Raw genomic sequence first — 27,806 nt, forward strand, 5'->3', positions numbered from 1 at the left:
ATAAGGTAATGATTGGGGAAAACAGCCTTCCCAGGAGTAAGCAAAAAGCAGTAGGCAAAAAGAAAATTTTAGCTGTTGAAACCACACACTTGCCAATCTACAGAACTTTGCAGAATTAAGCTGCAGATTATTATTATTATTATTATTAATTATTATCAATTTCTACATAGTTTTGTAGCGGATGTCCTCCCAAAAAAAAGTGTCTTCCTGCCAAATTATTTTAGCTTTTCTCTTGGGTCATTTTCTCCTACCAATATATGGGGATACCAGGTGACAGTGATTTCTCTTTCAAAGCCATTGGATTACTTTATGCAAGTATGAGTAATCCATTCTTGGATTTCTGATTCTCTATCTAGACATTATCATATAATATCTGACCCTGAACACTCATGTTGCTTTCACATACATTATTTAGTTTACCACAATGGAACTATACCAACTGAAGGCCTCTTTCTGATAGCCATGATTTCTTTTCAGACAACATATTTATCATTAATTTTCAAGTCCTCAACCAATCTAGTCTTCCAGGGGATTTGGAGAACAGAGGTTTCCCCTTCACCACTGGCACGTATGTCATGCAAACCTCTTTATACAAAAGTAGCTTCTAAGCCATTTGTTAAGAAAATGTGTAATTTATTTTAGTAGCTTTTCTTTTTATTTAGAGAAAATACTTTTAGAAATTGAAAACACAATATATACACAACCATTTTAATGGACGAAAGCAAGTAAACCTTGGTATAATTTTTTAAAGATTTTAAAAATTCCTTGTAGTAGCTTTCTAAAGCCGGTCTAGTTGTAATAATCACCTAAATACTTTTGCATCCTTTGAGAAGATTAAGTGTATTGAGTTTGGTCCTCTGTTTGCTTGAGTCAAGAAATCAATTGATCAGAAATAAGTTTTCTGTGGAAGTTCTAAAAGGTCTTCTTATCAAAATATACCATAGGATTGTCTCTATACAAAAGAAATTAAGGAGCTGTTTAAGTATGTTACTGGTAATTTGAAAGGATTTGAAGACTAGAAGTAGAGAGAACAAAAGTTGTTGACTAGTAACTCCAGAAAGCATAAGACTACTATCACCACATTTCATCTTCACATTTTATAATAAATATCATTGAGAACATACTATTTCCTAGGCATTCTACAAGGAATTTTATATATATTAACTAATGTAATCCTCACAAAATCCATGGTTTGTTTTTTTCATGGGTTAACGTGATGAAACTAATGTTCGGCCAAACTAATCTTTAGCTACTTTCCTACAAGATTTCTATATATATATATTTATATACATATATATTTAATATAATTTTTATATATCTATATCTATAGGTATCTATATATAAAGATGGTAAATATTCTTTGGAATTTATTCCATTAAAATGGAACATATGCTTATAAGCTGTCTTCCTTTTTTTTGTAATTTTATCTTCATTTCTTTTGAAGAATTCCTTAAATTTTCACTCCCTTTTGCTGGAGACTTACACCTTCTAGTAAAGGATAGATTTTGTCTAACCCAGACTCTAGAAGTTCATTTGGAAAAGAAGAGTTGGGAGTGTATCTGGGAATTATATAGATCCACCCTCATATTTTCCACTATCATCCTGGGGATTTTCAGGGATTCCATCAGAACTCCTTCAGTGGACCCCAAGTTGTCCTAAATATTTTGGAAAAGCTATAGTTGGTAGAAATAAACATGAGATAAGTAGAATCTCTCTGATTTCTTTGAATTGGTTAACAAATAATAAAACAATCTTCTGAAGTATATAAAAGAGCTCCAAAATTTGTATACCCAGAGATCATTTTCAAAATGAAACAATTTTCTTATTTGCATAAAGGTGATACACATTCCTAGATAAATGATGTATTAAGTTCTATGAACACCGATACTCAGTATTCACCTACAGAGATGATGAACTGGCAACCCATTATCTGACATCTGTCTGAATGTGAATTTTGTTTTGTCCAAGCCCATGATTTTAAAACTTTGTAAATGAATGCCTTTCGGTGGTGTGTAGGTTTCCTCTTCACTGTGTTTTCCATTGCTCCCCATTTTCTTTCCACCTAGCTGTCTTATTCATACTGCCTACCTGTCCCTAAAAGCACTGAAGTTTGAGATAGGCCTCCCAGTTTATGAGCACAAGAAAGACAATCTTGATATCAATGCCCTAAAGTCACTGGCTTGTTACCCCATGAGCTTACGAAGTTCCTCCAGTCCCCTAGAAAAATACACACCTTCCCTCCAAGTATTTTTAGAAGTCCCTAGGAATTACTCACATGTAATCAGGACTAAATCAATCTGCATCATGCGCTGCTGCAGCTGTTCTGGCCTTTCATCAAGCACGTATGTATCCTCCATCACCTGCCACCATTCAGTGTATCTGCTGGTCATCCATCACCTCCCACTGAGCATTCTTCATCTTCCATTGGGCATCCATCACCATGTGCTGGGCAGCTGCTGAGTACCGCCATGTCTGTTGGGCATCCACAATCTCCCACCAGGCATTGTGGTCTCTGCTGATGCTCTGCCATTTCACCATCATGAGAATGCCGCTTACCTGTCTTGGGTGCTGTTACCTGGTGCTGCCAAACCTACAGACCCTCAAGAAATCACATGGTACTGCATTTGCTCCTGTCTATATTATACGCAGTGTTCCTTGGGAAAACTGGGAATATTTCCCTCCATAATTTGTAGACGGCTTTGTTATCCAAACATTAAAAAAGCCATGCTTGTCCCTGCCCCCTTCACAAAATCTCTCTGTAAAACTGCTTTCTGTGGTTTTTTGTTTGTTTTTGGTTTTTGCTTTTTGGGGTTTTGTTTCGTTTTGTTTTTTGTTGTTTTCTAGGGTTAACACACTCTATAGAGCTGATTTAGAGTTTATTTACTGATGCCTTAAATCCTGTTCTCAGTCATCCACACAAAATCTTCCCTTGGAAAGGCTAAGCAGTGACCTTGCCAGTCTTGTGAACTTACATATACCTAGAATTTACCCTTGTATCTGGCATTTTTTAATGAATAAATGAATAACTCATGACTTTATATACTGAGGATTTCCTGCTCCCCCATCTAGACCTATGAATCTTTACTTTTTCATTCAAATGTCTTCTAATATCTCCTTTCCCTCTTCAGATACACATAATCCTCTCATTGTAGGCTCTTTACCCTTCAGTAAAAAAGTCTTTATCAGGTAAGTTTCAATTCTGAGTGTAAAAAGGAACAATAACACTCAATATATTTACAGAAAATTACAGTGGCATATATTAAAGAATACAGTCCAGAAATTCTGGTTCTTGTTCATATCTCTAGAGTCTGCTATCTCTAGTTATTCTTTGTACCTTTTCTTCTTTCTTCCTTAGAGATATACAACTTTTGCAGATTAATTGTTGCTTTAATTCTCTAATAAATTCACAAAATAAATTCAAAATACAATTTTAGTTAACATTCCAATGCTACTATAAAAGAGTCATTTGACTATAGACATATATCCAGCACTTATAAATAATAGCAGCTAACACCTAACTGAATGCTTGCTTATTGCCAGGTTCTGATGGTAAGGAAGATGATGTTCTAATAATTATAATAGCTAGCTTATTTGAGCACTATCTGGGAAGATAAATGTTCCTCTGCCCTCTTAGTTCAGTACTGGGATCCTGCACGTTAATTTGGCAAAAGGCAGCTTAACAAGAAAGTTTATTACTAATGCATTTGAAGACCTTCGTAGGAAAGAGGATTCGAAGAAATGGTTAGACCTGGGCCTTATGAATCATCTTAACAAAGAGCAATAAATTACTGAGAAGTGGCAAGTCAAAAAAAAGAGGCTTTGAATTTCTTGGGGTAGTAAATTGTAGAAAGGTAAATATATGGGGAAAACTAATGGACAATAAAGGTTATTTTTAATAAGTCTTGTTATGCAGATTTAATTTTGTGCAATCCTGGGGATAAGTATGTTTCCAGTGATTAAGAATAATTCTCTTCTTGGTATTGGTGGACCTTAAAAAAGGGAAATCTATACTCTACCTTTAGACAGTAAAGGGAAAGGTAGAGAGCTTTTTCTGACTCTACTGTTTCTCAGTTGCTTTCAGGTCAAAATAATTCTTATGCCAAAGTGGCCCATTTTGGGGTGACATACTCTGATCTTTCAGCTCTTACTCTATGTCTATTACCTCATCTACTACTCACAACCAATATGTTGGCAGAATTTTACTTTTTCCCCACTTTAAAGATGAGGAAAACTGAGATATACAGTTTTACCTGATTTTAAGTCCATAAAAGGCTAATAACCATTTTCATTTAGATTGCTAGTATTAAGGGCCCCACTTCCCAAGCTAAAGCTACTCTGACTAGTATTTCTGCTACTGATCCCTAGAAATGCGGAACATGCATGTTCCCGAAGACTTCAACCAAACCTTGGTTCATGCTTCCTGTCTTGATATGGCTCTAAAGACATAAGTAGCATAAGTAAAAAAAAAAAAAAAAAAAAAAAACTCAGCTCTTGTAGACCCAGGAGTACTTTCTCCAAGCTCTACAGTGATAATTATTGTTAATAGTTACTGTACATTCACTAGTGCTATACATGGTCCCAGCTAATAGACACTCTTTTTAGAACCATAGCTTTGCTCAAAGTCATTTCAGTTCAGCACATTTCAGACTCTAAACACCCTCTTAGACACATAGTTCAAAAGCTCATGTTTCAAAGCCTTCATTGCCGTGTGATTAAAAAATAGAATTAAGGAAAAGTGAAGGGGGCAGAATATATCTTCAAATAGTAGAAGCATTTTCATGCTCATATAGCTTCAAAAGGTGAGAGCCAGATAAATGGTGAAAGATAAAAGAAGTAGGTTAGGGTTCTATAAAATGGTCTTAATTGTTGAGAAGCTCTATCTTTCAAGGAGAGGCACCGCTCCATTACTGAAGTTTATACAAGGAATTTCTGTTTTGAGTAGGAGGTTGAACTAGATATTTTCTAGGTTTTCTTCTATGCTTTAAGATTCTATAATTAGGTTTCCTACTGATGTCACTGAACAAGTTACTTACTCAGAGTCTGAAATTATCATTATGGAGGTAGAAGTACAGTGCTTTTGTGAATGATAGGGAGACGAAAAGAAGAAATACTATTCCATAAACAGGGTTACATCTCACACACACTTTTATGTGCCAATGATTGTGATACTCAATATGACTAGTCCCAGTAAGAGACCCTAAATGAAAAACCTACTCATTAATTAGATATTATTTTAATAACTCAGAAGACATGTTATCTCTTGTTGCCATCTAAGTGAACATATGAGAAAATTTGCTTAGAATGTATGGACTATGTATCCATAAACTTCACTTTTAAACATTATGAGATGATTAAGAATAGCCTACTTAGTCTTTATCTCAAAGGGCAGTAATTCAATCTTGAAAGCTACCTTCCATATGCTAAACAGAATCTCTTACAACTATGAATCTTAATTGTTCTCATTTAGCTCTATATACTTCCAATACAACGTTTGAACTGTGTAGTATCTCGGTTTTTGGAATAATCCTTAAAAGTTAATTTTTTTTTCTTTTCCTCCTTAGCTGAATTTCCATATTCAGTGAGTGTTGAAATTTGTTTTGTGTTCCAAATAAAAGATCTAAAATCTTTGCACTCTAATTGTTCTGCATTCAAAATATAGCACAGGCAAGGTGTTTGCACATTGTTCACATAATACTAAGTCCCCCAAAACCCACTTTATGGATTTTTTCTATGATTTAATGGCATCGTTTCTTTTTAAAAGAAGAATATCAAGACAATCAAGGTTGAATGAGTTTTTTTTACACTGTAGATTTCTTTCACTGAGAAATAGTTAATAAAGTAAGTCCTGGAGATAGAGTTTTAATTACCTATATATTTCTATTTTTATTATTGAATTACATGTTAAGAGATAGTTGAAGGTCTTTATGTAAGTCTGTACAAATACAAAGTAGCCCGAGCTGTTGTAGATTCTTTATTTCTACTTCCTGTGTAGTTGTGGGATCACAGCATTTGTGGAATTTAATCTATTTCAGAATGAAGCAGAAAAGAAAGTATTCTGAATTAGTATTTAGAGTGAACATAAGATAACGGGGTCAGACCATCTTCTGTAGAGCAAAACTTTCCTTATTCTAGATCAAGATCATTTTTAGAACCTGAAAGAATTACACTAGCTAATAAAAAACATACAGCATTTTCTCCTCAAAATTATATTGAAAAAAACCTTGAAGGGGAGCTAAAAGAAAAGCATTTAATGTTTACTAGGCACTTACTTATTTTTCTATTTTACTCTAACTCCATCTCATACATTCTCAGTTTAATATCTCCTTCATATTTATAGAGAGAAAGAACTTTCCTGGGTTTTCTATTTTAGGAACGAGTACAGAGGAGGAAGCTAAGTATGTGTTATTAAACTAATAGCTAAATCTAACTTATTTAGTTTCACATGGAAAACGTTCAAAATAAAGTGTAGATAAATAATGAAAAGTACATTCCTTATGTTCTTTGAAGTATTTTTCATAATGGGGGAGATTTAAGTCTAATTTTCATTTCTTCAAAAACCTGATTACCATCTCTGTATATACATGAGTTTCAACAGTGGGTGGGATATATAAACCCTTGTAATTCAATCATTGTGTTCTCTAAAAGGGCAACTGGAGTGAGAAATAAAGACAGCAGACTATTTCCATTAAGCATGATATTTTGCTTAGTTACCAAAAAAAAAAAAAGAAAATTGTTTCATAGAAAAATTATACTAAAGCTAAATATTAATTTTAATCATATACATATTTGAATTTTGTATTTTCATGTCCTTAGCTCCACTTCTGACTAAAAAATACTGTGTTTTAGCTAGATTTTTTTAATCAAATGACTCTTAAATAACGCCATACTAATATTGTGATTTTGGGAAAATCAATGGATATCCCTCGGAATTAGTCTCCTTTGTGAATGACTAGCTTTTACTGTGTACCTATGATGATAAGTATTTTGACCTGCATTATCTCACTTAGCATCAACTTTATAGGTATTTGTAAATACTCAAGACTGAAATGGAAAATATTTAGTATACTTTAAGTCTCAATACAATTTTAAGATATATTTAGTATTGCATTGAACCAAACCTCTGGCTACAATTAAATAGATATGCATATGAAAATTTAAACCATCTGCTTCCACCTCTACTAAAACAAACATTCTGGAAGTATTTTCTTGGTTTTAATATTATAATATAATATTTTTTTTATTTAATTATAATGAGGTAAGGTGAAAGTCTTGTAGTTTAAGTAGAGTAGGAAAGTTAAATGACTACTTCCCCAAAATTTATTTTATTTAAAAATATAAAAACAATTTTTGAGGACCACCATTTCATAAGTAATTTTTTTAGCATGCAGGACTATGACAAATTACTGAATTAACTTTTACTTGGCTGATTTACCTAAAAGTTTCATTTTTAAGAAACTCTAATTAAATTAGTTACATAAATAACCAAAGGAAAGAGGGAACATGTGGTGAGGAAATCTGAGAGTGTATTTAATTCTGATGTAAAATATTGTGACAATGTGATTAATATCTGTCTAGTGTTTATTGTGAAATAAAGAAACTCAAAAGGTATGACATTCGTAGCCCAACTTTATGTCCTCCTGCAATTTTTTTCAGACATGTGTTAAGATTACTTGGGAAAAAAAGAGAATTAAACAGTACACAAAGGTGACAGTTAATAGGAAAAATAAAAGTACAGAAAGGAAAAATAGTAAGACAACAAAAGCAAACTTCAACTGACCTTACTTCTTAACTATTGATTTTTTTAAATTCATGCCTAGTAGGTCAGTATCATGGGTTTATGGAAATTACCAAATGCTATAAAGCAATAACAGTAACAAAAATAAGATAATTATAGTGAGAGCTTTGATATATATTTGGGCCCAGTTATACGCCAAACACATCACTCAAATCTTATGACTTAATCTAATAAAATTACTTAGGATGGGTGCTATTAATTACCTATACAGATAAGGAAACTTAAATTCAGGTTGTACAGGGAGGAAAGATGGATCTAACCTCAAATCCTATGTACTCTTTTCTGACTGCTTTGTTGTGTCACACAAACAATAGCAGTTTCTCTAATATAATATTTTTACTTATACCATTCATCAAAACCTTAGAGCAGCCCTTCATTACAGGTGTTATTAAGCACACTAAACAAATCTGTCAGGAAAAAATAAGGCATATGTGTTGACTTGAAATCAATATACTAATAAGTAAAAAGTATACAAGAGATGTTGACTTGAAAACAATATACTAATAGTTAAAAAATTATACAAGAGTTGTAATCATTTTTTCCTTAAAGAAGGACCCCCTTCACATACACCTCATAAAGAATGACATATTTGGAAACAAATTCAAAGTCACTGTTTTTCCACACAATTTCCTACCACCATGACAATATTTTTCTGAATTTTGAAAGACCATCTACTGCTACTCACAGAAAACTTTTAATAATTTTTTTATTTTTGTCAACTAGAGATGATAGAGATATTTTCTACTGTACCATTTAAATTCCTTTGTTTACTTTTTTACTGTTTTTTTGGAATATTTTTAGTGGTGATTCTGGGGCTTACAATATGCATCTTTTTTATTTTCATTCTTTTTTAAAAATTAAGATACATTTTATAGACCATAAAATTCACCCCTTCTAAGTATAAAATGTGATGGCTTTTAGTATATTCAGGAAGTCAAGCAATCATCATGATCTAATTCCAGAATATTTTCATCACCCCAAAAAGAAATCCCATGCAAATTAGCAGTCACTCCCTATAATGTGTACCTTAACTTAAAATAATCAAGATTTATGGGGTGCCTGGATTCAAGACCCTCATCCAGCTCCATGCTTGGTGGGAAACTTGCTTCTCCTTCTCCCCCACTTGTGCTCTGTCTCTAGCTGTCTCTCAAATAAATAAATAAAATCTTTAAAAAAAATTATCAAGATTTATATTAAATTTCAATTAGCAATAATCGCGCCTCGGATAAACCTCATTGGCTACGATACTCCACTGCGCAAAGCTAAGATTTATATTAAATTTCAAATGTGTAAAGATTTTCCTCCAGTGTACTTTCCTTCTTTCCCCATCCTTTGTGCTATCATTGTCATGCAAATTACACCTTTCTACATTATATCCCATCAAAATAGTTTTGTATTATTATTTATGTACTTGTCTTTTAAATCATTTAGGGGAAGTGTTTTAATACGGATAGATTCGAGTTACCATCTAGCCTTTCATTTTAGCTGAAGGATTCCCTTTAGTAGTTGTTGTAGGTCAAGTATGCTGATGACAAGTTCTGTTTTTGTTTATCTAAAAACCTTTTTACTTATTTTTCATATTTGAGGGACAGTTTTACTGAATATAGAATTCTCAGTTGACCGTCTTTGAATTACATGCCTTTTGGGCTTTGTGGTTTCTGACAAGAAGTCAGCCATTAAACTTTTATGAGTCATCCTGTATGTGTCAAATTATCTCATGCTACATTCATAATTTGCTTCTTATCTTTCAATCGTTTGACTATGAAGTGTCTTATAATCCTTCCCAAAATGTATCCTAATTGGTGTTCCTTGAGCTTTTTAGGTCAAAATTAATGTTTCTCATCAAATTTGAGAATCAAATTTGGGAAAATTTTAGCCATTGTTATGTCAAATTTTTTCTGCCTCTTTCTCTCTCTCCTCTCTTTTAAGGACTCAAATTATGCATACATTTGATGGTGTCCCACAGACTCTGTTCATTTTTCTTTATTTTTTTTTCTTTCTGTTCTTCAGACTGGATAATCTCTTTTGACCTATCATCAAGTTCATGGACTCTTATTCTGCCTGCTGAATTCCTCTGTTAACCCCATCTAATGAATTTATAACTTTAGTCATTGTATTTTTCAACTCCGGAATTTCTATTTGTGTTTACTTTTTAATTTTAGATGAATTTTTATCTCTTAATTGATTTTACCTATTCAATGAAACACTATCATAGTTTCCTCTAGTTCTTGAAATATACTCTCCTTTACGTCTTTAAACATATTTTCATAGCTGATTTAAACTTTTTGTCTAATCAACTGAACATCTGATCTCCTCCAAGACACTAGAAAGTGACTGCTTTTTTTTTTTTTTAAAGATTTTATTTATTTGACAAAGAGAGAGAGATCACAAGCAGGCAGAGAGGCAGGCAGAGAGAGAAGGGGAAGCAGGCTCCCTGCTGAGCAGAAAGCCTGATGCGGGGCTCTATCCCAGGACCCTGAGATCATGACCTGAGCCAAAGGCAGAGACTTAACCCACTGAGCCACCCAGGCACCCCAAAGTGACTGCTTTTATTCCTGTCTATGGGCGCTACTTTCCTGTTCCTTTGTATTTTGTATTTTCTTGTTGAAAACTGGATATTTTAAATAATATACTGTAACACCTTCAGAGTCAGATCCCTCTACTCTCAGTGTTTGCTGTTGATATTATTCTTTTTTCCTTATTCTTGATTGCTTTATGACTTTCCTAAGTTAATTTTGTAGATTCTATATTTCTTGCTATGTGTAGCTGCTATTTTCTCTGGTAGATTTTTCCTTTAATTCTTGTTTTTATTTAAAGCCTGGCTCCTTAGACATTACCCCTGGATCAGCATTATTTGTGACTAGCCTGTTGTTGGTTAAAATATTTCATTAAATGCTTTAAGCCAGTTATTGTTCTGCTCTTTGATTGTTGTGTGAAGTTGCATCTTCAAATTTCAAGAGTTTACATGTTAGTCTTGTTTTTACTTCTCATGTTAGCAGGGCACCAAGGAGAGCGGGAGTTGAATTATTGGGGTCCTCTCTGGGCTTTTTTAAGTATGTGCAGGGCCATGCATGTGTGCTGTTTTTAGATCTCCTGGAATATGATGGAGCCTTTTAAAATCCCCTATATTGGACTTATTCCTATTACTGAGACATTCCTTCTAACTTTTTAGCCAGGCTTTTGTTTGTTCCAATGAACTCACAGCCTTAGGAAATTATAGTATTACTGAGTCCAACTTATTTGCTATTGTTTCAATAATACCCTATGAATAGGACTTCTTCTGAGTACCTGAACTCAAAGTCATGTCAAATAGCCACAATGCTCTGGGAAAAAGGTATTTCAAGAAAACTACTCCAAATACAGTGCTGTGGGGATGGAGCTTCATATGGAGCTCCAAAAACAGTCAGGCCCCACTTAATTTCGAAAATTCTGAAATGGTCAATTTTCACCATTTTGCAAATATTTTTACTGGTTTTGTGAGAAAAGATTCCTCCGAAGTCCTCATTTTACCATTATGGAAGGCCTGCCCTTGTAAATACTTCTTTATACATCTTTAATTACAGTGACATTTTAAACTTAGCACCATAATATTATGCTACCTAATAAATTTAAAATGGTTATTGAATATCATCTACTACTCAATCTATACTCACTTTTTCCCAGTTAACTCAAATTAGGATCTAAACAAGTTTATTCACTTAAATCAAGACCCAAATAAGTTCCATACATTATATTTGGTTTTTATGAAAAAATTTTTAGAGAGTCTTGGTTCTGACTCTCAAAAGAGATCATATTTATTAGAGGGAAAAGAAGGTCAAGGAAGTACTTTAATTGCAGATGAGAGACTTACACTTGTTTATAGGCTAAAAGGAGATCACTTTAGTTTTTGGCCTATAAAACAACCGCCTCATGTTCAAAGACCTTGTTCACTATAGTTTTGGGCCAACAAAACAACTCTCCCTGTGTTAAAGACCTTGTCCAACAACAGCTATTAATTCCAGTATAGCCTAGGGTCAAGGAGAAGAAGCAAAAGCTGAGGCAGGAAAGAATGAATTTAGAAAGGTACCAGGTCAGAGAGGAAAGCTGGAAGAGGGGCGTATCAAAGTTCTTAGAAAAACCATCAATAATGTAACTTGAGTTTACCTTGTGATGCGAGACTTTAGATGAATTACTCTTATTTGTGAACTATTTCTGTATTCTGCACTTTTACATTCTCTTTTTATTGGTTAATTCTAAGGGATAATAGGGCATTAAAGGCCTAGTTTCTATTTTTTTAAAATTTTTTTAAGATTTTATTTATTTACTAGATAGAGAGAGAGCACAGAGGGAGAAAGAGAAGCAGACCCCTGCTGAGAAGGCACCCCCCCCCATTGTGGGGTTCCATTCAGGACCCTGGGATTATGACCAAAGCCAAACACAGAGCTTGACCAACTAAACCCCCCTGGCACCCATTTCTAGTTTCAATTTTGCCACTAACTTTGTAATCGAGATGAAGTCACTTAGCTTTGAGCCTCCTTTCCCTGATTTGTAGAATTAGATTGTTTTAGATTCTCTAAAGTTGCTTTTATCTCAAAACAGGATTATTTTAAGGCCTTTCTTAGGCAGATATGTGCAATAAAAAGAGATTGTCTTCAATGACTGAGCTTACCCTTTTTGTTTCCCTTACTGTTAAAATCAGTTACCCAAGAACTTCCTTTTTCCCTCTCCCATTATACCTTGTTTTATGGAAAGACTCTAAATCAAAATTTAAGACAGATACATACTATATTAACAAGAAATAAATATTACCCTTTCCTCTCACTCAAACTTCAAAATAAAGCAATATTACTGTAACAGGTTTTACTTGTTTTTTTGTAATATGAGCCAGTATCAGAAGTGAAACTATCCAAAAAAAAAAAAAAAATCTCTGAGGGAGTTGAAGCAAAATTGTGTAGTGTGATTGAAAATAGCCATATATAATTTCTAAAAGTTAAATCCTGGAATAGTCTTTGTCAAATTGGAGCACATGTTCTTAAATCATCTCAAAATGGAGACAATTTTGTAGATATCATAGAATTGTAAGCTTTTTCAACAATAAAATTTGTTTGTCAGTGTACTCTTGGGATACTAATCTGATCTTTCAGAGATCACTTTTGCTGAACAGTATTATAAGTGCATTCCAAAAATTGCAATGACATATTCACTTACATTTTTTAGTCAGCCAGATCAGATAACTGAAACCACAGAATTCATCCAGGGACTGGAATTAAACATTTTCCTTTATTAACTGATTAAATAAATCAAATAATTGCCCAAATGTCTTTTACTTTGTACATCTAATTTTATAGCTATCAAGTTTGGTTTCTGTATCCCTTCTAAAATATGTATCTAAATGAAATTAAAGCCTTATTTTACCCAGAAGCTACTGCATCCCACTCAACCCTGCACTCTAATTCCACTCTCTCTAACACTTTAAGAAGCTCTTATGGACCCAGCAACGACCAATTAGCCACCAGGATGGAGATGTTCTAACAATGAACAAAGAAAACAAAGGTCATAATTAAGCTATTATAACTCATGTGCCAAACCACAATGAATATAAAACACATTGAATATCTGCTCTTTTTTAGTGCTGAACAAACAAAACACAGGGGGATATACAAATGTGTTAATCTCAATCTCTGCCTACGAGAGTTTATAATATAATTATATGTACACACATGTGTGTTTCTGTGTTGGTGGGAAGCAGAAACTTGTATAGAGAGGTAATATACAATGTGAAAATCTGTGCTAATGATGCAATCATGTACTGAACACATAGTACATAGTTCAAGAAGTTCAGTAGAGGGACATGTCTCTATGATCAGCTGATGAGAAAAGGGCTCACAATGGCAGCATTTAAATGACTGTCACAAAGCAGATAGCATTTTCCCAGCTACCAAATTGCTTCATAACCAGTTCTTTTCATACTTTTTAAATATATTCAAAGCCAATTCAACTTTGAGGAAAAATAGAGAAACCCAGTTTAATTATACATATAATTTCAGGATTGTAACCTTCTACTCATAGTTTAATAAAAATACAACAGCTTCTATCTCTGGAACTTTTAGAGATATATTTTTATCATTCTGCTATCTAACACTTGTGAAGGAAAAACAGATATAGTTTAAAATGTCATGACAAATACTATGAAACAAACATGATGGCATAAAACATTATGATAAAAATTTACTAATATATTGATAAAAATTGTACCTCAAATACTATCTGCCATGTTAAAAAAAAATGGCATTAAAACATAAATAAAGGGGCACCTGGATGGCTCAGTGGGTTAAAGCCTCTGCCTTCGGCTCAGGTCATGATCCCAGGGTCCTGGGATCGAGCCCCGCATCGGGGCTCTCTCCTCAGCGGGGAACCTGCTTTCTCTCTGCCTGCCTCTCTGCCTATCTGTGCTCTCTGTCTGTCAAATAAACAAATAAATTTTAAAAATCTTTATAAAACATAAATAAAATGACCATGAATAAAATGAGCAAACATGTACAACTGCCGTTACAAGGGCTTCTGCTTGTCCCTATAACTAAAAAGTGTTAAGATTAGGTACTGAAAAGTTAAATTATCTCCATACTTTTTCTGAATATTTTCTTGATTGCCCCTCTTGGCATTCATACTTCATCTACTTCTAGTCTAGTTAATTTTATGTTCATGTCTTAAAACATGCCTCATTCTGAATAGTTCATAAGGTCTATAGGGAAATGGTCTTGGAAGACACCTTCTGCGATCATGTATCAAAATTTCAAGTTACCAAATACATATTTACTGAAAGTTCACTCTGTATCAGTCTTCATACTTGGCATTAGGAAATAGAGGTGAATAAATAGGGCCCTGGACCCCAAGGAACTTACTCACTTTTTAAAAAATACTTGAGTAATTTAAATGTTACTTGTCTGGAATTTTCTGATTTCTCATCACTAGGTAAAATTACTAATTTTCAGCATCAGTCCTGAATAATTTCTGGAGAAATTTCAAAATCAGCAATGACTAAATTCAGTGATTCTGACTAAGGGTAACTAATGGAGAGGTGAGATATTCATTTCTAATTAAAATCCTTGGGGCAAACAATGGTTTCGTAATATCCCTTAGGAAATAAGATAGAAATGTAGAAATGGATCATGCCTATGTCTACGTGACAACAAATGTTTGGCAGCAAATAAAGTACTGCATCATTTCTGGGTAATACTGTCAATGTAAGAATGAGTATCATTCCTTTTCCAAAGAGGTTTTTTAATAATGCAAGTGGAATGTATTGGAAGGACCATGTCAGTCCATCTGTCAATGCATATGTCAATAAGCATGAAATACCACTGAACCTCAGCGGTATTTCTTGAGGTGTTATAGTGCTGTAGAATGTGGACTTTGGTATCAGCTGAACATGGGTGTAAATCCTTACATTATCTTCTCACCTTGGACAGATCACTTTTTTTTTTCCTAAATAACACTTTATTCATCTATAAAACAGAAAAATTATCTGAGATGGCATTGAGGGTTTGAGGTCATGTGTGAAGAATACCTGGCACTTAGTATGTGTGGATATCTTAATATTATTAATAAAATTACTCTTAGGAATTTATTTCAGTAGAATGTTATTTTGGAAGCCCTAAATAAACGTGATCAGGAAAATATTATTTAAGTTCACATGCCAGAAACTTCTGACAATATGTCCCAAATGAAGGATAGTTTAGTAAAATGAGATCAAAGAACAGGAAAAAAAAAAAAGAATACAATATATTGTAAGTCAGCTTAAAAATAGTCAGCTTCTAGCCTTGTGAATAATATTCGATTAGTATATACTAATCACACAATATATATATTTATATAACCTTTTATAGACACACACACATATATACTATATATATACATACATATATTCATATAATGAATATAAATTTATATATAGTATATATAAATATATATATAGTATATATATTAGTATATACTAATCAAAAGTAATAAATATTCGCTTAGTATATACTAATCACACACATATATCTATTCATATGAACTTTTATATACACACACAAATATATATTATATAGACACACATATATATTCATATAATGAATATATATAAATTTATATATTATATATTAAAAAAATTTTGTGTCTGTCATTATGAAAACAGAGCTACCTAGATGGAGTGCCCTATCTAAGAGGCAGTGCCTGGCCCTCTGGGACCTAGATGGTGAGGTGTGCTGTGTAATAAGGAATCTTTGCTATCCCAGATCAGAGACAGAAAACTTTAAGCTCCTGGCAAATATTCCAGTTCCCTTCCTGATTCTCTTTCTTTACTATTTTTTGGACTTTGCATAAACAAAAGAAATAGAGAATAAAATATATATAGGGCCAAATGAGGAAAGATTAGTAAGAGTTTTGTGTATAAATCTTACAACCTCAATGATGGACTGGCCAAGCTCCTCGGGATTCCATTTCAGAAGACATTTGGCAAAAGTTCAAACTGCCTCTTGTTGCAGCCTTGTTTTTCAGTTGTCTGCATAGGTCTTTAAGGTAATAAATGGTGCCTAGACCTCAATCTGGTTCAGTTCAGTGAATAACTCATAAGGACAAAGGAAACACAGATAGTAAAGGTGTGTTATTTCGGGTCAAAGACTACAGTTGATATCTTAAATATTTAACTCAATCATACATAATGTTTCAATTTATCCTTGAAGAACCTTGTAAAGTAGAGAAAACAGGTGATTTTTTTGGGTTTTCAGAAGGAAACTAAATCCCAAAGTGGATATACACACACATAGCATGTGGCAGAGCAGAGAGCTGATACTAAAACAAGTCTTTTTCCTCCCCTCCCTACACTCATTAGAACCATAGAATATGTTTTCTTCTGTGCCCTGCAGACTGGAAGCAGGTTAAGCACCTGTTAACAAGATTGATAAAATCCCTAATACAGGTTTTATGCTAAGTAAGAATCCTTTTAACTCAAGCAGGATAACTGCTGTTCACAGTGGGGCCCTGAGCTCATTCAGATTCACATTAGGACTACTCTTGAAGGCCAGTGGGGGGAATGGTTACAGCCAAAGCTTAGCAGATATTTCAAATAACTCTACACTTTAATTAAACTCTTTTTAAGCCTGGTTTTTCTTTATTAGATGCCAACTTATTTTTAAGAGAATGGGAGGCATGAGGTACACAACAGGATTTTATAGGTTTACTCAGCAATGAGTTCTGTTTTCTGAAACATGGCAGACGAAGATTTTTGGACAACACTACCAAACAAGCATATTAGATTGTGTGTGTGTGTGTGTGTGTGTGCGCGCGCGTGTGTGTGCACACGTGCGCGCATATCAAAGAACTCACAAGATAGTAAGGAATAATGAAGACAAAATTTTAGTCAAGGTTGGAATATATAGGGTCAGGATTGAAGCACCTTTTGCCCTACAGATGTTGGCTAAACAAGGGAGTTTGAAAGTATACAGACAGGAAACCAACCGATCATCCTCATTTTAAGTCTGCACCCTACAGAGGTAAACCTGAACCACACTCTCACCTCTATGATTTGTAAGGAAAAGTGTCTTGGAGTTGCCTTGGAGAAGGAAACTGTTTTTGATCATTTTTTTTTAAAGATTTTATTTATTTATTTGCCTGACAGAGATGACAAGTAGGCAGAGAGGCAGGCAGAGAGAGAGGAGGAAGCAGGCTCCCCGCTGAGCAGAGAGCCCAGGACCCTGAGATCATGACCCGAGCCGAAGGCAGAGGCTTTAACCCACTGAGCCACCCAGGCGCCCCTGTTTTTGATCATTTTTAACCACAAACCAGAACACACAGGCATTTGCAGTGGTCAAAAAAGTTCAAACTATAAAGTTAGTTGAGAATAGTCTTGGAAAATAGTGCCCAATGCATCAATTAAAAAAAAAAAAAAAAGCAAACAATGCAATTGACAAAAAGATAAAACTGAAGAGGTACTTCACAAATGAAATCCAGATGAATTTGAGTACCTTTACATATGCAGTGCTCAAACTTATTGGTAATCAGAGAAATGAAGAACCACAATTAAATACCAATAGTCACTAGATCAGGAGAAATTAAAGGGTGCTGGCACTTTAATTTGTGTTGGCAAACATGTGGAACAGCAGGAACTCATACACTGTGGTGAGAATGAATGCGAATTGATACAACTATTGAAAAATAATATGGCATTATATAGCAATATTAGCAAAGTTCATGCCTTATAATCCATGACTTCCAAGGTTGAGTATACATCCTAAAGAATGTCTTACAATTAAGCTCTAACATATGTGTAAAGAATTATTTGTAACAGTATTGCTTGTAATTACCCCAAACTGGGAGCAATTAAATTATACAAGAAACAGTAAAATGGATACTGACATTGCTGCCTTTAGTAATACAATCTAATATCATACAGATAAGAAAGCTGAGGCACAGAAAGATACTATTGTTTACCCAAAATCACACATATTTTAAGTGACAGGGGTGAGATTTGCCTCCAAGCCATTAAACCCTAAACTCTTTTGGTATTCTATGACACTGGTTCTCATAAATTTGTTCTGTAGAAAATGGATGACACAAGGTTAAACTACATGAAATTGACCTTTTTATAAGGCAAAAAGAGTTGAATACTAGAAAAGTCACACAGGTCAACCTCACAGTTCTCTTTAGTCCTGAACCTAGGTGGTCTGAAATCAACTTGTACAGTGTAGCATCCTATTTCTCCCTAGCTTTCTCACTCAAAATGACTTTCTATACTGCGTTGGTGAAAAAAGTTTCCTCTGCTCTTTTCTTCTAAAAGCTATCATTGCTAAAAAGCCTTGATTGCTTTTTTATTCCAGCTTTCATTTTATTAAGTGACTGTGGCAAAACAAAACGAAACAAAACGAAACAAAAACAACAACAAAAACAAAACACAATCCGATTAGCCATAGGAGATGGAAATGATGAAAGCAATTACAACTGTCGACATCAATCAAGAAATACAGTCTTTGGGAAGCATTTGTACTAGTCACCCACTTCGTGGCAACAGAGTCTTCCCAAAGTAAAAAACCCGTAAGAATCTTTTTCCGTAAGAGTGAACCAGAGAGGGAGGGAGAGAGTGAAAGCAAGTGAGACCTTTGGAGATTTTTTTTTTTCTTCTTCCTATTTCTGTCTTGAAGCTAGACAATCCACTTGCAATTCTCCCTACCCTCCCTCTCTCTCCATATTCCGGTCCCACTCCCTCACAACCGGCACTTACCCTGCCGTTCTTGGTGGGAAGCCCCCCGAAACCAACAATGCCCAGCAGAGGGAAACAAAACAGATATACCAGTCCAGACAAGAAATTGATAAAACTTTGCAAAAAAGAAACAAAAAAGGAAAAACTAACTAACCTCAACCAACTAGCCCCTGAGCCACCCGGGGGCGCCTTCCTACTTCCTGTCGCACAGTCGCACACACAAAAGGCAGTGCGCCGGAGCCAGAGATCAGAAGCCGCCATCATCCACAGCCAGAGGAGCAGGAAATACCAACGCGGCCACCACAGAAATGGAAACGGCGGTCAACACTCGGAGCGACCCCCAGGATGAGATCCCCAGCTTGGAGGGTAGCCCGGTCTTGCAGGTGATTCCGGAGCCAGGGCCGCCACCCAGTGCCCCGTACCTGCCACAGACACCCAGCCAAGGTGGCCCAGTCATCACGCCGGCGGAAACGGTGGCTGTGGAACGGAGCAGCCTTGGTGGCTTGAATGGTGACAACAGGCAGCAGCAGCAACAGCGTATCGATTGCGTGGTATGTGGGGCCAAGTCAAGCGGCAAACACTACGGCCAGTTCACATGCGAGGGCTGCAAGAGCTTCTTCAAGCGCAGTGTGGGGAAGAGTCAAAACTTCACATGTCAAGCCAACAAAGACTGTCGCATTGACCAGCACCAGCGCAACCGGTGCCAGTACTGCCGCTTCAAAAAGTGCGTCGACATGGGTATGAAAAGAAATGCAGTGCACAAGAACAGGATACCACTCGTCCAGCCAACCCGTGGGCAAGTAGTGCCGACCAATAGGGAATCCCTCGGCTTCCACACTAACCTGTCTGATTATATTTCTCTGCTGATCCGCGCCGAGCCCTATACCCTGTTCGGGTCAGGCAGCCAGTGCGTGCAGCCCAACGATGTCTTGACCCTTGAGAACATTTGTGAGCAGGCTGCCCGGGTGCTCTTCGGTGCCATTGAATGGGCCCAGAAAATACCCTTCTTCCCTGACCTGCCCATCGACGACCAAGTGGCCCTGCTTCGCCTCACCTGGTGTGACCTGTTCATGGTGAACTGGGCACAGTGCTCCATGCCACTCCATGTCCTCCCATTCCTGGCTGCCACCAGCTTACAGGGCTCGCCGGCGTCCTCCAGCCAGGTGGCCATCTTTATGGACCAGGTACAGATTTTTCAAGAGCAAATGGAGAAGTTCAAAACTCTGCGCGTCGACCCCGTTGAGTACAGCTGCATCAAAGCCATAATCCTGTTCACTTCAGATGCCATTGGTCTCTCTGATGTAGCCAGTGTGGAAAGCTGGCAGGAAAAGTCCCAGTCTGCTTTGGAGAAATACGTTAGAATCCAGTACTCCAACCAACCAATGAGATTTGGAAAGCTTTTGCTTCGCCTTCCTTCCCTCCGCACAGTCTCCTCCTCCGTGATAGAGCAATTATTTTTCGTTCATTTGGTGGGTAAAATCTCCATCAAAAGCCTCATCCGGGATATATTATTGTCGGGTAACAGTCCTAACTAGCTGTATACGGCATCCAAAAAATAAATCAGAATAAGAAGGGGAACTGAAACAGAAAGAAAAGGAAAAGACTGGTTTGTTTGCTTAAATTCCTTCTGTTAAAGGATATATGTTACAAGTTTGCTAAAAGAAGAGAGGAAAAGAATTTAATGGACTATGAGTTAAAAAAAAAAAAAAGACTGTTTACAGAATACAAAAAAAACACAAAAACAAAAAAACAGAAACAAAAAAAAAACAAAAACAAAAACAAAACAAAACAAAAAAACCTGAAAAAACAAAAACCTAAAAAAACTCCTGTGTGGGTGAGAACAGCCTGCTACTTATTTTTGTATAAAAAGGAAATTAGCTTTCTCTCTCTCTCTTTTTCGATAAATTTTTCAAAAATATTGCTTAAAGTGCATTTAAGGAGAAGGGAAGAAAACTAGCAAAATGCAGAAAGTAAGTCTTTTTTGTTTTTTTTCCAAATTATTAATTGTCTTTTGTCTATGTACCTCTAGCTGTTCTTTTCTATACTGTTCTAGTTCCAAACCAGTTTATTCTGGGATTTTATAATAAGTTTTGATACAATCCTGGCTTCTTAAATGCTATGTATCCTTAAAATATAAGTTCTGCAAGAATTAAAACTGAGTCCATGACAATATCCTAGGAATACATAAAGCCTTAAAAGGCAGCTCAAAGAAGATGGAAACACACTTATGAGGGGTATCCAAAACATTTACCTGAAATTGAGCACTTTAATTTGAGAACTGCAGGAATTATACGTAACACTTAGCTTCCCCTTAGCTTCCCCTACCCTGCCTCTCCCCTCAAAAGACACCATGACTAACCTAGATTTTTAAAAATAGTTTAGAGAATGAACTGTGGATTTATTGGCAGCAAGGAATGTGTCCAAGGCACTTGCTGTAGTTTTGAATAAAAAGTGAACTTTTGTCATTTGAATTGAGTCCCACTCAGCTCTTGAATTGTTACTGTATTTATATATTTGGAAATCCTTTCAATTATAAGTATTGGCATTATCTCCTTTTTTAAAAATGTGGTTGAAATCAGTATGATGAAATAACAGTGTTGGCACTTATAGGTAACATGATTGATTTAGTATCTCAGTTTACAATTTGTTGTTAAATGAAGGGTTTTTTCCTTAAGTACCATATTTCAGTATACTGTAAAAGTTATAAAAACTGAACTATTTGGTCAAGTGTTATATTCCAAGAAAAACTGAAAGTACTCAGAAATTAAAGTATTGTTTATTTAAAGTCTTAAAAATAGTCTTTTTCTGAGCCACCCTATACCCCAAATGAAAGTAAACCATCTACCCTTGACCTGGTCCTCCAGAGGACTCCATACCACACAAATCCACCAATTTTGGAAGAGCTTTCCAAAATAAGTAAGACACAATGCATCAATTTATATATGCAGATAAATTTTTCTCAGGATTGTATTTTAGGATTTTAATAAAGTAGATGATAGGGGAGGGTGACAAGCAAGTCATGAACAATTTGGTCACAAAAATCTCTTTATGATTTCACAGGTCAGAAATATCTACCTGTTGGTATAGAAAAAAAAGAATCAAAAGTTTACAGATGCTTTAGAGAAATCGTCTTAAGTATAAGAAATTGAATTAGGTCAAATAATCTGGAAAAAAAGTTATAAAACGGTCACATAATTTTGGTCTAAAATGTGTACCTTTTTCTAATTTCTCAAAGCTAGAGTTTTCTTTCCATGCAGAAACAAATATATCAAAGTTAAATTTTTTAAATTGAAGTATAATTGAGATATAACATAATGTTAGGTTTGTGTGTACAACATAACGACCCCACATCCTCACCAACACTTATTTTTTTTATAATAGCTATTTTGACAATTAATGAGATGATATCTCACTGTAGTCTTGAAGCATATTCATATTTCCCTGATGATCGGTGATGTTGAACATCCTTTCATGCACCTGTTGGCCATCTGGATGTTCCTGTGGGAAAATGCCTATTCCGATCCTCTGCTTATTTTTAAATCAGATTTCTTGGGGTTTTGTTGGTGGTGTTGGGTAATAGGAGTTCTTTAAGTATTTTGGAAATTAGGCCCTTAATGGATATATGATTTGGAAATATCTTTTCCCATTCAGTAGGTTGCTTTTTTATTTTGTTGATGGTTTCTTTTCCTGTGCAGAAGCTTTTTATTTTAAGGTAGTCTCATGTGTTTATTTTTGCTTTTGTAGTTCAGATCCAAAATGATATCCCTTAGACCAATGTCCAGGAACTTACCACTTATGTTTTATTCTAGAAGTTTTATGGTTTCTGGTCTTACATTCAAGTTTTTTATTTATTTTTTTTTACCTCATTTTTTTCTCCATTTGTTTGTTTCAGTATGCAAATATTTGTTTATTGGTTTTTACAAATGTATTACGGTAATATAAGATACGAACAATGTGAAAAACTGGATGGGAAGATATGCTAACTCTATTATTTTAGGAACTTTTCTGTATATCTGCAATTATTCCAAAAATAAAGTTCTTTAAAATCTGTAAATAAGTGTATATTCTTTCTTTCTATATCTTCTTATTATATTCCACTAGGGGTACCTGGTTAAGCATCCAACTCTTGATTTCATCTAGGGTCATGATCTCAGGGTCATGAGATTGAGCCCCATATCAGCTCCAGGCTCAGGGCAGAGTCTGCTTGAGATTCCCTCCTCTCTCTCCGTCTGCCCTCACCCTTCTCATGTGCTCACTCTCTATATCTCAAATACATAAATAAATAAATAAAATCTATATTCTACTAGATTATTTGTATTTCTAGGTGAGCACTATTTTATTTTGAGGTATAATATTCATACAGTTTAAGTGCAAAAAATCTTAATTGCATAGGTCATTAACGTATTTTTTGGTAAGTAATTTTTTTTATTTATGTATTTGACAGACAGAGATCACAAGTAGGCAGAGAGGCAGGCAGAGAGAGAGGAGGAAGCAGGCTCCCTGCTGAGCAGAGAGCCTAATGTGATGCTCGATCCCAGGACCCTGGGATCATGACCTGAGCCGAAGGCAGAGGCTTTAACCCACTGAGCCACCCAGGTGCCCCTAGATAAGTAATTTTTTAAACACACATATATACACACCCAGGTGAAACCACCATCCAGATTGAAATATACAGTTACTAGCAACCTAAGTGTCTCATACCACAGCCTAATCAATAAGCAGTATCATGCCCCAAGAGATAATCGCTATATTGACTTCTTTCATAATAGTTAAATACCTGTTCCTAAACTTCATATAAATGGAATCACAAAGTATTTTGTTTTGTTTGTTCATTTGTTTCGTTTTTTAGATTCCACATATAAGTGAAATCATATGGCATTTGTCTTTTTCTGTCTGATGTATTTCCCTTAGCTTTATCTGGGCTCATCCATGTTGTGGCAAATGGAACTTTTTAATTCTTTTTTTTTGGGCTGAGTAATATTCCTCTGTGTGTGTGTCTGTGTGTGTGTGTGTGTGTGTGTGAGAGAGAGAGAGAGAGAGAGAGAGAGAGTGACATCATCTTTATCCATGATACTATAGGGTACTTGCCTTTCTAAGTTTGGCTTACTTCAGTTATAAAGCCCTCTAGAGTCATCCATGTTGTATTTGTGATTTTTCTGGTTTTCTTCTTGTAGTTGATTTCTAGTTTTATACCTTGTGGTTGAAAAGACGCTTGATATTTTAGTCTTCTTAAATGTATTGAGACTTGTTTTGTGGTCTAATATGTGATCTATCTTGAAGAATGCTCCATGCGCACTTGAGAAGTATGTGTATTCTGCTGCTATTCAGTGGAATATTAAATATATATACACAAATAGGTATATACATTTATTTATCTGGTCTAACATGTCATTCAAGGTTTATGTTTCCATATTAATTTTCTGTCTGGATGATCTATCCATTGATGCAATTGGAGTACTGAAGTTCCCCACTATTATTGTATTACTGTCAATATCTCTTCTTTTATGTATATTAGTATTTGCTCTATGTATTTAGGTCCTTCTATGTCAGGTGCATAAATATTTTAAAATATTATAACTTCTATAATAGCCTGAAATTAGGTGCTAATTGAGATAGCTCCCTCATATACTAGATTAGTATATGAGCTCCTCTCTGAGAGGTATCAGGGAGCTGTAATGAGGCCAAGTGAGAACTCAAAGATGGTATCCCCCAGCCTACATTCCCTAAGAGCACTTCTGTAGCCTTTAGATGTGTGGTAAGCCTAGAGCCCACCCTCAGACTGGAGCTCCAGATCAAGTAGATAGGCCTTTTCCATGGGAAGACTGGGGGTAAGTTTCAGTCTGCTGTCTGTGCAATACCTCTGGGGTGGTAGCTTGCAAAGAACTGCCATTCCAATTTTTCCAGAACTATAAGGCCCAAAAATGTAACTCTCCTTAGCTACTAGAGTCAGGCACTCAAGGGGCATTCCCCTCGGAAAGGCTGTGGCGGAGTGGTGCTTAGGGGTAGGGCCCTCTCCCTGGCCAGTTGTTTTGAGGGGAGGCTGTGGAGTGCTGCCTGAGGGTGGTGCTCTTGCTGGCTGGCTTAGGCAGGATCATAGCGAGTACCACCGGGGCTAGCAAGTTAGAGCGAGAGTGAAAAAATGGCTTCTGCTAACATTTCTGTTCCCTGGAAAGAGTTCCATTGGCTCCTGCCCTTCCTGTAGGCACAACAAGACTAACAAGTGAATCTTTTTAACATATGGTCTAATGGCTTTTCAGACTGTTGCTTTTGCTCTGGGTCCTAGGTGAATGAGTCTATATACAAGTCCTCTAAGAGTGGAGTCTCTCTGTTTCCTACAGCCTCATGGCTTAAATATATATATATATATATATATATATATATATATATATATATATATATATATATATATATATTTGAGAGAAAGCAGAAGTGAGGGGAGGAGTAGAGGGAGACATAGGCTCCCTGCTCACCACCGTAGGGCTTGATCCATGAGCTGAAGGCAGACACTTAACTGACTAAGCCACCCAGGTGCCCCAGCCCCTGGCTTTTAAAACCAGACATTTTTGGAGCTCATCTTTTGGCATTGGTCTCAGGGTCAGGATGGCTGATGTGGGGCACAGATCCCTAAGTCCTCAAGGAGAATCTCCATATTTGTTAGATCCCTCCCAACTACGGTGGCAGCACCGCAGGTAGGGCCTTTGCTGAGACTGTATCTCTGTCTCTTTTACCCATCTTGATGTGGCCTTTTTATCCTCTGTTATGGAGCAGCTTGTTCAGGTAGTTCTCAGGTCTTTTTCAGAGGAAATTTTTCCATATGGAGCTGTAGATCTGTTGTATCTGTGGGAGGAGGTGGATTTGGGATCTTCCTACGGTACCCTCTTAAACTGCCTCTCAAATCTAAATTTTAAATACCCAAAATATCCCCCAGAATATGAAGGAAATTGATTTTTCTATATATTTTGTTTTTAGATAACAGTTCCGAGGATGAAAATATTAATAAAACTAGGACAAAACTAAGTATTTCCCTGTCCCTGCCCCTCCATTCCCTTGCCCCCACCTTCAGACTAATCGTAAATCTTTATTAATCATATACTTTTCAGATTCTAATGACATCTTATGCCTTGTCAATATAAACACTTCCTAATTCCGATGAAATGAGGTACAGATAGGACAAAGTCACAGATATTTGGGGGGAAGTTGCTATTATATCTCAAATTCAAGTTTTCATTTTGCCACTTTAATCTCTGGGGAGGAAATTACTTTATTAATGTCAGTCTTCTCAAAGTACACTTGCCATGGTCTATTCTTAGAAGAACCATTAGAAAAATTACAGTTCTTAAGAAAACTGAGAACTCCCCCTTAGTGACATGTTCTCAAGAAGAAAATTATTTCCTTCAGACTTCTGGCCCAGGGAAAGTTTTGTGGAAAAGATTCTGAAACAGCTTATTACCCTTTTGTGGTAATTAAAATGGAAAACTACTTAAGATTCTAAGTGTGCCACAGAATTCCAAATGTTTTAGTGCCGTTGTTATTTTGTTACTGTACTAGAGAATTACGATTCATGCTTCATTATATTTTACACTTATGAGGACCACGTATCCCACTGTTTCTCATTAACTGAAGGTACACACACTACACAATGTTGACTCAGATCCTCCTAGCAATACAGCTTCTCACTGGAAATTGAAGCTTTTAGAAATATTAATTCTTTTTTAGTTGATTCTGAAAAGGACACTAACCTGTTACAGTCCTCTCTCAGCAAGAAAATAATTATCGGTAATTATAATTTGCCAGTGATCTTAATTAGAAGTTATCTTAAGTGATAAAATAAAAAAGGCCAAGGAACTTCTCAAAATTTAAAAAGTGAGCTTTGAGCTGAGAAATTACAGAGCACGGAGGCCACAGAAGTAGAAAATACTAACACAACACCAGCCAAGGACAATATTGATAAGAAAGAAAGAACCTCTTTTCTTGTGTTTAGGTATGAGTTTAGAGGCTGAGGAAGTAGCTCAGATATACTCCAGATTCCTCACCTTTATTTGGTTGATAATAGTATATACCTCACATGATTTAAAGACTAACCAATATAATAAAACACCCAGAATAGTGCCTGGCACATATAATCACATTTATGTGCTTCTAACCAGCATATAAGTATTGCCTACTACTATTACAAAATAGTATGTTTAGTATTCTAAGGATTGTATTTTCTATCAAGTTTTTACATTTATCTACAAGCCCTTAAAGTGTCTTTTGAACAATGCTGAGTCATGTCTGTGCCTCCAAGTACTTATATTTTGACTAAAATATTTTGCATAAGATAAATTGCTGTTTATTCTTAATAGACAGTAAGTGATTGAGTGGTCTGCATTTTTTTTTGTTGTTTTTTAGTTATGTTAGAACTTTAAAAGTACCCATATAATCTATAAGTACCTGTAGTTAGTGTGTCCCATTCTTCAAGATATCTAGGAACAAAGATCTCACTGTCCTTTTTCAGGATAATCAAAGATCCTGGGGTATTCAAGAAATTTCTGAATAATTCTAAATGTGAATATTTAGTTTTATGTCCTTCTAAAGCCTTATTCTACTTACCTGTTCTATTGTCTTTGTAACGAGTTTGAAATGCAATTGCTTCCCTACCATATGGATATGTTTAGTGGTATGGCTCCCCATAAACATCAAATTAAATGTGTGAAGGAATAAAGCCCAAAATACCATTACATTGAAATGTTTTACAAAAAGAAAAATTTTCCAAATCCCAGCCAATGAAACACTTAGGTTTGGAAACATTTG

At 35.4% G+C, this 27,806-nt stretch overlaps 2 protein-coding genes and 1 pseudogene across 2 annotated transcripts in view; 2 read left to right on the forward strand and 1 right to left on the reverse strand.

Annotated features, from left to right (window-relative positions):
* Positions 1-27,806, forward strand: part of HTR2C (5-hydroxytryptamine receptor 2C) — a 284,332-nt gene that overhangs the window by 152,770 nt on the left and 103,756 nt on the right. The gene's annotated exons all lie outside the window — the stretch shown is intronic.
* LOC116583869 lies at positions 8,953-9,059 on the reverse strand (annotated as a pseudogene).
* LOC116583464 (COUP transcription factor 2-like) lies at positions 19,301-20,548 on the forward strand. Its single transcript, XM_032331542.1, has one exon. It carries the CDS (start codon positions 19,322-19,324, stop codon positions 20,546-20,548), a length of 1,227 nt encoding a protein of 408 aa, XP_032187433.1. The 5' UTR covers positions 19,301-19,321.

Source organism: Mustela erminea, chromosome X, assembly GCF_009829155.1.
Source record: "Mustela erminea isolate mMusErm1 chromosome X, mMusErm1.Pri, whole genome shotgun sequence".
Lineage (NCBI taxonomy): Eukaryota > Metazoa > Chordata > Mammalia > Carnivora > Mustelidae > Mustela > Mustela erminea.

Bases quoted from the DNA above. Each gene is read 5' to 3' on its own strand.
- LOC116583464 (XM_032331542.1), top strand. From the start codon at position 19,322: ATGGAAACGGCGGTCAACACTCGGAGCGACCCCCAGGATGAGATCCCC.